At 34.7% G+C, this 14,720-nt stretch overlaps 1 protein-coding gene across 1 annotated transcript in view; it reads right to left on the reverse strand.

Moving 5' to 3' along the window:
- Positions 1–2,376: 2,376 nt before the first annotated feature.
- The window catches only part of SEU (SEUSS transcriptional co-regulator), an 87,505-nt gene continuing 75,161 nt past the window's right edge, over positions 2,377–14,720 (reverse strand). Inside the window, exon 10 of the mRNA XM_089820881.1 lies at positions 2,377–4,084. Within this exon, the coding sequence (XP_089677007.1) occupies positions 3,075–4,084 (1,010 nt within the window). The 3' untranslated portion in view covers positions 2,377–3,074. The remainder of the gene's footprint in view (positions 4,085–14,720) is intronic.

The raw sequence follows: 14,720 nt of genomic DNA on the forward strand, positions 1-14,720 counted from the left end.
GCTCCATACTTTAAGCATTTGCCTCATTCATATTATTCACAAGGAGTTTTCTTTGTTTCCCCTTTCAAAATATTCCCATCTCCGCTTTTGTTAATCCTTGAAAAGCTCTCTTTGGTTTATGGTAATCTCATTCGTATCAAGCTCTCTTGAATTATTTCATTAGATTTTCTTTTAATTGTTTTCTTACAATTTCAATTTTAAACTATGTTAGAATTCTTGCATTTCGTAGCATTGGCAAATCTTTTAATTAGATGGTGAGGATTAATCTGATTTTATAATCTAGGTTTTATAGTTAGAGTCTCTTGTATACGTTTCAAAATCATATATTACTTGTGTAAATATTGATATTTTTAAAATTTTCAATTTTATATAAATATTACATAAACTCTTCTTAGATATTTATATAGTAAATCTATTTTCTGAAGTGATAAAATTTAGCTATAGTATTTATTCCCAAATTACATTAACATGCCACTTAAAAAGTATCAATTTTTTTATGAAATATATAATTTAATATATTTATATTATAGAAATGTATCAATATATAATTTGAATTTGTATAAAAATATATCATTTTTCAAAAAATATATATAGTTCATGTTTTAATTTATTAGAAATAATAAAAGTGAATATGATAACTTGTGACATTTAAGTACATATATTATTATTTTTAAAATCTAAATTAGAATTTTAGGATAAAGAAAGTATGATTTTAAAATTAGCACTAACCTTTTTCATCTTTTTTTTTTAAAATTAATTTATATTACTAAAATTTAGTATATATAAATATATATTTGAATATATGTTAAAAAAATCAAATAAAATATTGTGATACTTATATATAAATATATAAATTATTTTTATTACTGATCAATCAATTCTTATTTCTTCAAACATAGAAATTACGTTGGTCTTAGGACAATATCCACAAATGCTCAAATACTCAATTATGACCACGTGAAATAGTAATCACTTGACAATCTATAGCTGTGCATTCACATTCCATTCAAAATTAAAAATATTTTATTTTATCTTTAAATTTATATTGGAATTGTTAAATTGACTTTAAATTGTTATTTTATCTCTAAATTTATATTGGAATTATCTTTAAATTTATATTAGAATTTATATTGTGGAATTTGCTAATAGAAAACTACTCTTAAAACAATAGAATAATATATAAATATTCAATCTATTAGTTATTAGTTTTGTAACTTCTTTAAATACACAGAAAATAGAAAATAGAAAGTAGCAAAATAGCAAAATAAGAAATAACTAGATCTTATTAAATTTTTTAAAAATATTAGTTTTAAAACTTTTCTAGTCTATGCCAAATCATGAAGGGTAGATTTTAATTTTCAATAGCACAAGGCAGGGACTGGACTGGAGCTCTTATAGAGGTTTTGTTTTAACTATCAATTGGTTTTAATTGTAGTCCTTAGACAATTTTAGGTTTTGTGAACCTTAACATCCATCCAGCCAAGTTTTAACTGTGCATGGCAAAGGATCAAAATTTAGCTGAATAAGACAGGATGAAAGTTTAGACCGTTCACTTAAAATTGAACTGCATGTAAGTATCGCAATTCTTCATTGATTGGAAAAAAAAAAGGTGAAATGTTGATTAAATGACTATTATATAACCCTGGAAGATTTTCACACCTGGGCATTTAACAGAGTTTTAAAACTTGTCATAAAGTGGGTTTCTAATATCATTATTACCTAATACAGTTGTATAACGCAAGGACTACAAATATCACATAGGATATTTTATCACTGTATAAGACTCATATTTCTCTCATTTTAATTACACGTAAAGCTCTGCATATGAGTACGTTCCTTCGCAGTTTTGTTGGAGTACAATTCGTTTAACAGAAACATAAGTATACCCCATGCTCGCTCTGTCTATTCTCCCATTTAAGTTGTATTCCTATTTCCTAAGTAACGGAGGCTTTCATTCATTCTAAGTTTGAATACTTCCAGAAACATATCCAACCAGATACAGAATATAGCTTGCTTCAAATTCAATTTCACATCGTGCTATTTTAGAGGGTATCATCTAGTTGTTTGATATAAGTGCTTGCATTTTATATACTTTTCTTAAAAAGAGTCTCATCCAGCAAATTTAAAATATGAAGAGGAACGCAACAGTGTGAATGGACTATTGACAATTATTTGCGTTACGAAGTCTAAACTACTTAATTTAGTGAACAAATCTAAAGAACACCCTCTGTGTTGTTTGTTTTCTAGTTTTACTATTTATCCTGCACAGAAAGAATGAAGAAATATGTCGGCCACACAATGCCAAGAGCAAAGGCAAGCAGGCAATTGGCAGACAAACACTTGCATGTTTGCATGCAAACCCCAAAGAGATTCTGCTGGATAACGTTTTCCCTAATACATGCTCAACTTCCCAAATTCAAAAGAACATTACACCTGCACTGAATGTACTGCATTACGCCTTCTCCAAAAAAACTTATGAAATCCCACCAGGAAAGTTCTGTTAAAGCTGAAGCAAGCATATGAATTATGAATAAATTACAAACTAGTAGTGCTTTTGTATAAAGTCCGTTCTAGACGAAGACATTTGGGAAGAATAAGATGAAGACATTTGGGAAGAATAAGAAGTATAAACTATCTTGCTTTGAGCTAAAGTTATCGCTGCAAAAACTGGTGCTTCTGACTGCGCCATAATCCCCAATCTGTTGGGCGATTGATAATTTGATATAGTTACAAAAATATCAGTGGAGGTAGGAGCCCCTTACAAGAACTCTCATCTTGAAGCTGGGAAACTTCTCCCAGTGAGGGTGTTAGTGGATTAATGCATATTCTATCTGTGGCCAAAGAGTTGGCCTAAATAAATTAACCTGAACCTCGAACAGTGCAACTTGATGGCACCATGAATAAATATCCTTCGCCATCATGACATTGTTCAATCCAACTAGAATTACTGGAGCTGAATTAACTGACGCTGATTAGGACTGATATCATTAGCATTGTGTTTTTCTACAAATGCTATATAACCCACAAACCTTTGTTAACAGGCAGAGTTTTCAGTGGAAGTTAAAGTTCCCTCTTTAAGGAGATTTCCAATCAAAGTGCATGTTGTTGAAGCCATGTGAATTATTAAAGCTATTCAACAATCTATTCCCTCCCAAATCCCGCCGCAGGTTGAAATTAGAATCCTGTATAATAAGATTTTGAGGCATGGAAGTTATGTTGACCCTCCCATTCAATGTCATTGTGTTATTAGACATAGTAATACTGTGGCCCAGGGACATAATATTATTTGTTGAGCCAGGCATTGAACCAATTCCTCCCATGCTGTTTGTTTCAGCATTTGTATTGCCAGAAAAATGGTTTCCAATTGTGCCATTTGCACTTTTAAGAGCTACAGAACCATTACCTATTGGGATCATTCCATTCAAACTCTTCATCTCACACATTGAGTTGCTTATTCCCATATTTACACCTAGATTGCCTCCAATGTTAGACCCCCTAACACCTGGTTGAAAAGGGGATCCTCCATTTAATTGAGATGACATCATCATCTCCTGTATGATGTGCTGAACGGAACTTTCTGAGTCACTCTGATGATGCTCTACAGCTTGCACAGAATGCTGTTGCAGAACATTATTGGCATTAGCATTAAGAGGGCTAAATTGAACGGATGTGGTTGGTTGAATAGAAGAAGCAGCAACTTGCAGAGGATTTGAACCCAGCGACATTGATTTAGGGAAAGATGAAACAGGGCTCACATGTGACTGCTGCAAAGAATTTGGAGGAACCTCAACAATGCTTGCAAAAGAACTTGTGACAGTGCTCAAGAGACTACCCAGCCTGGGGTTTGTTGAGTTTGGATGTGGCGGGACTGCTATGCTACTTGCTGATTTTGTATGGAATGAAATGTTGACTGAATTATTTACATTGTTAGTAACATTGCCTGTGGCAGGCTGCATGATAGAAGCCTGACCTGCACCTTGTTCACTACTAGGAGTCCCCAACACACTATCTTCTTGTTGCTGTGCTGTCTGGTTTTGAACCTCAACAGAACTCTGTGTCCGCCGAGGAAAGCTGTTCAAGCTTTCTGTACACCAAAAAACAATATCAGTGGCATTTATCGAGGAAAAAACTAAAAAGCATAATCTTGGTATACAAATGGCAGTTAATGCCATCCAAACAATGTCGATGAGAAAAGGGACAATTTCAATTTACTTCAGTAAACTAGACTATGACAAAATGCAGACAAAGCATATTTATTTATCAATATGCAAGGAAGTCAACAACAAATACAAACTAATTAAAAAAAACATTAGTCTGACGATTATGTATATTTGAGATTTAAACTAACCTGGTTCTACTAGAAGCAGCATAGAGTTCTAAAAGAAACCAAATAGAGAAAACTAATATGTTATCAGCAAACATGGAAGCCACAGTACATGACACTCAACAACACTCTAGACAATATGAATCCCAAGTGGTGTAGAGGGCAATCTTGATCTATTAACTAGTAATTATTAATTAACAAGATAAGGAGCGGGCTACAACCCAAATCCATTGAAATCCACGTTGCTGCAATCAGCTGCCAGAGAATGCAGGTATGTGTTTGTGACTTGACAACTGTAGGCACCAATTCTCTTATAAATGAGCTGTCACATGCATGGGCTGGGCAGAACATACCAAGCTTTATAACCAGTCCAAGTAAGCCTCGCAGCATATCAACTATAAATTCCATGTATAACTGAAATTGTAAGACCTTATAATGGTGGCAAGTCTCAAGAATTGCCATAATATTTCCTATATGACAATCAATCCACATGTTACCTATTTCAAAATGTGCAGAGAATGGTCTCAGAAGATGGCGATGTCACGCATCTCAACATGCAGATGAATGATTTCTAAATTGGTGCAATCAATGTTACTGATATCAGTTGCCAACTGGAGCTTATGTGGGTGTTCCCACACAATCAAATAGTTGGTAACAAATTTCTTATTAAAATGGCAACATCCTGTAACGAGGTCACTCACATGTATGTGTAAAACATGCATGTGAAAAACAGATGCAAACCAACCACACAATCAAATGCACATAAGGCTTCTTGCAGATATGTCAATTCTATTCCTAAAGACTAGGGAAAACATTTTGAAGAGGGTTTACATGTGGCTGTAGATTTCACTCCAATTATGTGCGATGTACAAGCAGGTACTTATACATGGTATTACAATTGGGCCGTCAACTAAGCACCATGTAGATGTTGGCATGTGTCCCATATGACCACATGGTATACGTGAATGGGACTTTACATGTGTGAAATCCATATGATGCAATCTCCAGTGATTCAATGCGACCATATGTCACAAATGTATAATTAAACTAGACACAATCATGCGCAGCCATGTGCAGTGCCAAATGATGTGCTTAAATAATGCTGTGCAGTTGTGCACAAGCAATATGCGCAGAGTTGCACAACTAGTGCAGTGTAGTGATGAGTGTACTGACAAGACCAGTGCAACAGATTGCACTTCTTTGTTTTCCCTTCCTCCAGAAGCAATGGCCCCCATCGCATTGCCATGCAAATGAGCTAACAAAATTGCACATGCGGTTGCTAAAGATCATACCACTTACCCTAATCTGCAAGTCGCCCAGCAAGACAACCACCGTGTGCTGTGGCAAGTATGAGTGATTGTGGTTGCCAATGATTTTGTCCCTTGTAGCAGTATGCAAATGTGCAAGATCCGATTTCAAAGCATGTTGGGCTACTGCTAGCTCTAGAGAAAGGGGAAAGTATCACCTAAGAAGTTTTCCATTGTATACCCAGTGGATGCCAAGTATTGTTGGAAAACAAGAATAAAGGCATTCTCACTGGTTACAGAGAATGGTGAAGGATCGTGGCAAGAAGAATTTTCGGCATAGATCCTTGAAGCATTCCTTCTAGAGATACAACCAAACATTGTCATCGATATGAAATATCAAATAAGTGAAGTGTGCAATGGACGTTGAGGCATTCTTTATATTTCTGTTGCTAGCATGTGAATATTTATTATACCTGTTTTTCTAAACTCCAAATGTGCTGCAAAATATTATGTGCATTGTCAACTTCTTATTTATGTGCCTTATCAACTTCTCATTCTTGTAGGCATTTGTTTGTGGACGAAAGGTTGTGGATTGATCCAAAAGCATGTAACATTTGCCATAGAGTTTGTTGAAAAAGAAATTGTGAATCAAGTTCCGAGATGATTGATGTTGGCAAGGTCCAAACAGACCCAAATGTAGGCCATCAATGAGGCTTTCCTTGCATGTAATCTTGGAGAACCTATCTGCCACAACAAACTCAGAATCATGTTGGCACTTTATCGTAGGTAGTACGCTCAAGAAATCCAAACTGAAGGATTTCCAAGGCCACGTTACTACTAAATGAGATGCAAAGAGATTCAGAAAAGGAATGCAGGACTACATGTGGCACTCAATGTTTGCATGTATATATTGCAAGAAGAAATTTTGCTTAAATGATACTAATATCTTGGTAACACCAACATGTCTCAACCATCTTGGTGTGATATGCCTGCAAGATGAGTCTCTAGCATGGTACACCATCAAGGACATAGAGGTGTTCCAAGCTTTTAAAGATGCTGTCAAACAATTACAAAGTGCCAACCTGTTTGTGCCTTGTGCAAGCATAGTGTAGGTCTCTTGGGTAAAAGTTTTCCTAGTTGAAGTAGCAATGTCTTGTCCCCATTTTAGGAGAGAATTTTGATAATAGTTAGATAATACAAATTGTTAAATAAATAATAATAATAAAATCATATATTAAAATATAAAAATAAGAAATAACAATAAAAAATAATTCTTACAATATAATTAATAGCATATATATAATCTATTATCAATAAAATAAGATCTCATATAAGATTTAAAACAATAAAAGAATAATTAAATTACAATAAAAGAATGAATGAATAAACTTAAATACAACAAATAATATTGTAGAAATTATGTTTTAAATTAAGGCAAAAACAGATTTTGAAAGGACCCAAAACCCCTTACAGCAAGTAAGATATACGAGAAAAGTACCCCAGGTTTAACAAGGACCTGGAACCTAAGTTCACATAAACAACAAAAACCAGGTTTCACAAGGACCTGGAACCTACAATGAAACTATTCAAAGAACAAAACCACGTTTTACAAGGACCTGGAACCTAAAGTAAACAGCAAATTAAGGTTGGAAACAAAACGAAAACAGGAAAACCAAGACCAGCTGCCCAACCAGAGACTAGAACCAGCAACTAAACTAGTTCTTTGATAACCTTGGCTACATCCTTACCAGCCTCCACAATACCCTAAAGGATGTCTTCTACAATAGAACCAGAAGCCTCAACCGCAGCTTTCTTCGTGCTTTGTCTCATTCTTTTGCTAGGGCTGCCCGGAATCTTGACAGCAACAGCAACAAGGGGCATAATCTCCTCATTGCTCCTTTTACCTATACTTGCAGCAGCAACACATAAGCTGGAAGTCACCATGTCCATTCTTTGCCCACTATCTTTTACCAGTTGGCGAAGTTCCAATTCTAGGCCTTCAACCTCTCAGGGATGTTACCTACCTGATTCTCTAGCTGGACTCTCTTCATTTTTTCTTCATCCAAATCTCTCTGGAGCTCTTCCATTTTTTTCTTAAGAACAATAATTTCATTATAGAGCCAAGAGTCGACCTAGAGAGAGGCGTCATCTTTCAACTTAGCCTTGTGGAGAAAATTCAAAAGATAGTTTCACTGTATTATTTTCATCTCTAGTCTCATCATCAGACCTTTTCTCTGAATTAGTAGTCACTTCTTAGGTTTCCTTAAGATGTAACTAATTTTCATTGTTTAAACTTTAAACCCTCTTGAGTCGTCCTCTCCTTCTGATTCTCCTTATTCAAATTCTACTCTTTAATGATAAGGGCTTTTACCTCTTCATTCTTCTCCTTGTCAGAATCTACTAGGAGCTTGGCATCAGTTATTTCTTTTTAGTGGGTGCAATTATTTCCTTTTTAGTGGGTATAGGCCTTTCACTTTGATTCAAAATATTCTCATTCTGTCCCAAAGGTTCTAAAATTGACTTTGACTCCATATTCCCCTCTTTGCTACTTCCCCCATCATTTTTAACCACAGAGATACCCCAACTAGCAGAATACCCGTCCAAGTTAGAACTAAGATACCCAATTTCAGTTTCATCCTCTTCATCTGCACTTTTCTCAGACTACATAGCTTCCTCGTTAGCTTTCTTATTTTTCTCCACCTTAATCTCCTTTTTACTTACTATCGCTACAACCCTCCTCGTTTTTCACAGTGTTGTTTCTAATTTTCTTAGCACTCATCTTGTGAGGAGGCTCATTACCAACCGATTTTCTCTTCTCCACTACAAGTGAAAGCTTCAGTGCATTTTTCTACAGTAATTTTCAATCAACAAAATAAGTCCTTCATGGAGCACAAGCCTGGTCTCTTTCTTTCTATGGGCCTAGAGACTATTTAGTAGAGAAAATTTCTAGTAGGGAAAGGACAACCTATCCTTATATTGAAAATGGTTCAAACACACAAAATGGAATTTATGAACCCTTTTCAATCTACCATCCAAAATAAAATACTCACGGACACAAGATTAAACGTCTTGCCAGATTACCTTAATTTGGTCCAAGGCATAGAAGTCCTCATTCTTCACAAGCCTTTTTTCCTCCTCTTCATTTTCGAGAAATTTCTTGAAAGCAATATTTGATATACTGGTTTCCTTTTTGAATTTTAAGCCCTCCAAAGGAAGACTAGTTATCTCTGCTATAAACTCCTCTGTCAAATCCAATATTACCCCACGAAGAGTAACCCTTTCCTCAGACCAATTCTTGAAGAAGTAAACAGTAATGTGCAGTTTGTAGTCGTGCAACTTCTTAATGTACGTTGTCACTTTGCCCTTCTAGAGAATCTCCCACACTGCATGTTTCACTTTCCATTCTTTGCAGCCAGAAGGCTCATGTTTCCTCAACTCCCCACCCATAGTGCAACCAGCTCCGTAAATTCTATAAAAAATAGTAACTTTCATAGGAGACAAGATATGTTTAACCTCAAATAAGCTTTTCGCCCAGAAAACATGCCAAGTCCTTCTGATGATAACAAAAATGGAAAATACAATTCTTAGCCCTATATTTCATCATCGTTAGATGAAAAAATCCAACTAAATTTGCAAATGCTATTGATAAAATTCAAAGGAATTTTTTTGTGGTCTGGAACTGAAGAAAAAAAGAGAATGGCTTTGATAGCTTGGGAAAAGGTTTGTAAACCTAATATTGAAGGAGGATTGGGCATCAAATCTATGAGAAGTATAAATAAAGTTCTGTTAGCTAAACAAGGATGGAGACTGTACCATGATGATAAAGAATGGAGCTCTATCTGGAGACATAAGTACCTCTATAATTCTCCTTCTATTTCTGACTTTCTGTCCTATCCTATTATCTCTAGTTCCTCTACTATTTGGGGAACAGTTCAAGGGTCTAAACATATTCTGAATAAAGGTTGTAAGTGGAAAGTTGAGGATGGAAGAAAGGCAAGATTTTGGGAAGATGAGTGGCTTTTGGATCATCCTTTGTTGGATGATTTCGATGAAATGATTCCTACAAAAAGATGTAAACAACTTTTTGGAGAGTTTGTGGTGGACTACTAGACTATCAATGGATGGGTTAATATTGTTGAGTTTTGCCAAAGTTCTTCTAGTATTCAAATTTCCCTTAATTCATGTAGCCTTTATCCTAACAAGGAGGATACCATGGTGTGGGGGATAGAACTTTTTTTATTTATGAGGAGAAGATCAATCCCCCCCTATGGGCTAGAGCTTTGATAGAAGGTATAATCACTAAAATTAATATCTTCTTTTGGACTATGCTTCAAAAATAAAATTTTAGCTCAGGATAATTTTCAAAAAGGAGGTATTTATATAGTGAACAGATGTTCCCTATGTAAGATGGAAATTGAAGACATGAATCACCTTTTCATGAATTGTAGCTACAGCCAGAATGTTTGGGATTCCCTCCTTCAATATCGGAATATTTGGTGGGTTCAGCCTAGTAATATTGGTAAGTGTTTTCAGAATTGGAAATGTCTTGCCAGAGGACTTGAAATTGGATTTCTTTGGAATATATCTCTCCCCCATCGTTGTTGGTGTCTCTGGAAAGAAATGAACAACAAAATTTTCAGAAATAAAGAAACTCCTAAATGGGTGGTGGGTCAAAATATTATCAGCGCAATCAAAGATTAATTTATATCTCAGAATAAAAATAGTAATGAAGTGCATATAAGCAATCCAATGAAAATAACAGAAACTAGTACAAAACATAATAAGCACAGATAGGGTGTGATATGGAGATCCCCTCCTCAGGGTTGGTTGAAAGCTAATTTCGATGGTTCTGCCAAAGGGAACCCTGGAAGAGTTGGGTGTGGTGGAGTCTTGAGAGACCATTATAGCAGAGTGGGGGATGTTGTGGCTATCCCTATTTGTCACTCAACTAGTCATAAAGTTGAGGCTATTGCAGTCAAAATGGCAATGGAAACTGGTTATAGGAATTTATGGCTAGAAGGGGATTCTTTAAACATAATTAATATGTTGAATAATAAAAACACAATTACGTGGAATATTGATGGAAGTATTATGGAAAATTAAAAATTTGATTAAAAAAAGTTTGATAAAGTAATCATATCTCATAATTTCCGAGAAGGCAATAAATTGGTTGACTGCATAGCTAATAAAGGTGTCTACATGGATGAAAAGCTGACATGGAGTGATAACCTCAACAAGGAAAGCGAGTTGATGGCGATCATTAATTATGACATGACTAATGCAATTGAAGGAAAGATTATTGTGAGATTTTGCACATTATTATGGCAAGTGGTGGGTTTATTATGGACTATTATCATATTTTGAGTTACCTTTTTGTTATCATCAAAAGGACTTGGCACGTTTTCTAGGCGAAAGGCTGGAAATACGATTCTTAGCCCTATGTTTCATTGTAGTTAGATGAAAAAATTTAGTATTTCTATCACCTTCTTCAAGCTAGATAGACCTAGATCTCTGCCTCCAAATCCTCTTTAAATATAATATCATGGTATTTTACCAACTTTTCATTTTCTTCTTTAATCAGTTCCTCCAAATAACCATCCACCTGAATTCTGTCTTGGATTATTTGAAGCTCATCATTCAAGTTCAATTTACTCTCAAAGATATTCCCAAAAGACTTGTTATTCCATTCTCACCCCTTTTTTAACATTCTTAAGTTTGGAAGCAACATGGAACAGAGCAATGCCTTCAATACTAATGTTCCACCACTTTTCCAGTACAAAATTGAAGTTTGGATGCTGCATCCACATTTTCTCAAACATAAATGGAAAATTCTTCCTAGCTTGAGAAGGCTAAACCTTCAATTGGAGCGGAAAGTGGTCAGAGACAATCGTCTGAATAGCAGAGAGGGAGCAAACACAATCATTAGCCCAGTCTAGAGAGATAAGGACTTTGTCCAAGTGGGCTTGAATGCAATCATTTCCAACTCTTTTATTGCTCCATGTAAAGTTAATACCTTGGAGTTCCATATCCATTAATCCTTCTCTATTAAGGAAGTCCATAAGATCTAATCTACCTTCCAATTGACTAGTATTTCCTCCTTTTTTTTCATATTTATAGAGAGGAACATTAAAATCCCCCAACATTATCCATTTACCATTATAATCTAAACTCATAAGCACAGATGGAGAATGCCGGAACTTTTTTCTAGCATTTTTGTTATTAGGAGCATATATATTAACTACACACCAATAGTTCCCTGAGATAAATTCTGGATCTTGACTGCAATAAGGTGCTTATTTGCATCCATCAAGTATCCAGAAAACATTGAATTCTTCCACATGACCAGGTTTCCTCCTGAGGCTCCTTCAAAACTACTCGCCATAAGACCATAGTTATTAAAAGATTTCAGGCTTTTAGCTTTACCTTTCTCCATCTTCATTTCTTGGACCACCATAATGTTAGGTTATGATCCTGAACAAAATTTCTAACTACATCTAATTTATGGATGCTATCCATCCCCCTTATATTCCAAGTTATGATATTCATTGCTTTTCAAGGGTAAAATTCAGAATAGTCACTTGCTTCCCAATAGCGATATTCTGCAAAATTTTTGTTTCTCTTATTTTCGGATGTCTTTCTGCCAGATTTTTTTGGGGTTCCAACATCCGGTTTCAATTTTAGAGATACTATTTCCAATTTTCTTCTTCGAGTACCTACACCTGTTGGCATAATAAGAGATGTCGTTTTCTTTTCACCTGTTTTTTATTTAAATTCTTCCTTGCCTACTTCATGTTCCATTTGGTTAGAAGCAGGTTCAAGCACATTCAAGGACATCTCTTCAAAAAGAGGTTCCGATAGAGGGAGATTTCCTCCATCCAGAGAATCCTCCAAAGTTATTCAAAATATCTTCCAAATGTCCAATCCCTTCTGCTAAGATTTCTCCTTCCTCAAACTCACCTAGCCTAGGGTGTTTTTTAGTGGTGAATATTCGTAATTTTGCGAATTTTAGAAATTTTTTGCTAGTAATTTGGCTAATAATTCAAGATTTAATGCAACCTAAATTGCCACATTTTTATTAAATTTGGTTCTTAAATATTTAAAATCGCTCAATAATTTATTTTATTAAAAAATTTAAACTCAAAGATTCGCCACAATATTCAATACATGATTAGATTTGATTCACCTAAATATTATATATTATCGAAGAAATTAAAATTAATTCACCAATAATTATCATAATTCTTAGTTACTTCAGGGATTTATTACCAATATTTAGTTTTCTCTATTGATTTAAAATATAATGTAATTATCCTCATAATTTCCATGAGATAAAACATGTTCAATTTTGATTTGTAATATTCCATGACGATTAGCGAACTTCCTATTACTACTGATATTTGCCAATATTTTCTACTAAAAAATTATGATTCCAAAATAATTGCCAATGTAAATAATATTTAAAATAAAAAAATTGAGAGATTCACAGATTTTTTAAAAAAAAATTCCAAAACAATGAAAGATTCGCCAATAATTTATATCTTTTTCTAGAGGAGGGTTTCTTAAAGTTTGCCCTGCCTTTGCCCATCCAAATCCTCAACATAATTTTGATAAATGACCATCTAGTTTTGTATTCTTCTTGATTCCTAATTATCCTGCATAGAGGAATGACCTCATCATTCATTGTCTTTTTCCATTCATCCTCCAGCATCTCCTTATCATCTTTAGACTGAGAACTAAGGATATCTTCAATTTGTTGATCTTTCGAAAAAGATTCTCCAATTAATACTTTAGGTTTCCATACCTTTTTTTGAACCTTCTTTTCCACAATCACCATCTTTTTCTTATTTTTAAGTTTCAGAGGACAATTTTTTTGCCTAATGACCCATTTTTGTAGACAAAACAAGCATTAGGGAGATCTTCAAAAATAAACTCTTGTCCATTTTCCCAGTTTTGAGTTAATCTCCACCTTTTGAGGAAGATCCTTCAAGGATCCTAGCAAACAAAAGTTAAGATCTAGAAGTAGTCATATTGTCAATGGCAATGAGCTCTCCAAAGGATCCAGCTATCCCCTTAAAAATATCTTCATGCCAAAACTCAAGTGGAAGACCTAGGAGTCTTACCCACACAGGAGTAGTGAGAAAGAACGCATCTAAGAGGTTCATATTTGGTTCCCATTTTTTGATCGTTAAGGAACTATTGCCAAATAACCATAGTCCACCACATAAAACCATATTCAAGTCCTCCTTACAAATAAATAAAAAGGAGAAAAAATCTTTACACATTAAAGCAATGTCAACCTGACCTCGAAGGACCCATTTCCTTTTAATCATATTTCTTAAGGTTTCGATATCTGGTCGGGCCCCCAAAAATTTTCCAACTAGGGTTAACTCCATAGAAAAAATAGAAAAATCAACTATTGAGTCTAGGACAAAAAATTTGAAACTCACCTTTTTCCCAAAATGATTTTGAAGTAATAGGAGGGAAGGTAGACTTGCCTCCTGGTCTTTTCCCAAATAAAGAAGACCACTTTCTTTGACCAACTTCATCCTTCTCCTTCTGCTCCCCATCGCGTGATCCTTTGATGTCCTTACAAACCACAGAGGAAGGGCCCCCTTCAAAATATTCTCAAGTGGGTCCCTTATAGGAGCGAGGATAGCAATCAGAGGATCGAACTGATGAAAGTCAAAATCTCCATGTCTTCTTGAACCAAAGCCCAACAAAACTTTTTCTTCCTGCTCCAAATTCCCACTTGATCCAATATCAATATCCGCAGCCACATTCCCTGCAAAACCATTGTCAATCCCCACCGCTAGATTCACGCCCAAAACATTCCCTGCAAAACCAATGTCAATCCCCACAACCATATTCCTGCCCAGAACTTATACCATCTTAACTATAATTTAATAAATTATGTTACCTTTCTAAATATAATTTTAATAATAAATGATAATAAACAGAAAATAAATAATATAATATAGAATAATATAAATTAACTAAATCTAATGAAAAGTCAAGAGATATATAATAAAGATGTCTCCTTCAAATTAAGATATAAAAGGGGAGAGAGTTCATTTAAAGGAGGAAAGGAGGAGAAGAAAGGAATTTGTGAAGGATAAATGGAAGAGGAAAGGAATGAGAGGAAACTAGGG

This window comes from Cupressus sempervirens, chromosome 3 (assembly GCF_028749045.1).
Source record: "Cupressus sempervirens isolate cs-2001-9-10 chromosome 3, ASM2874904v1, whole genome shotgun sequence".
Classification (NCBI taxonomy): domain Eukaryota; kingdom Viridiplantae; phylum Streptophyta; class Pinopsida; order Cupressales; family Cupressaceae; genus Cupressus; species Cupressus sempervirens.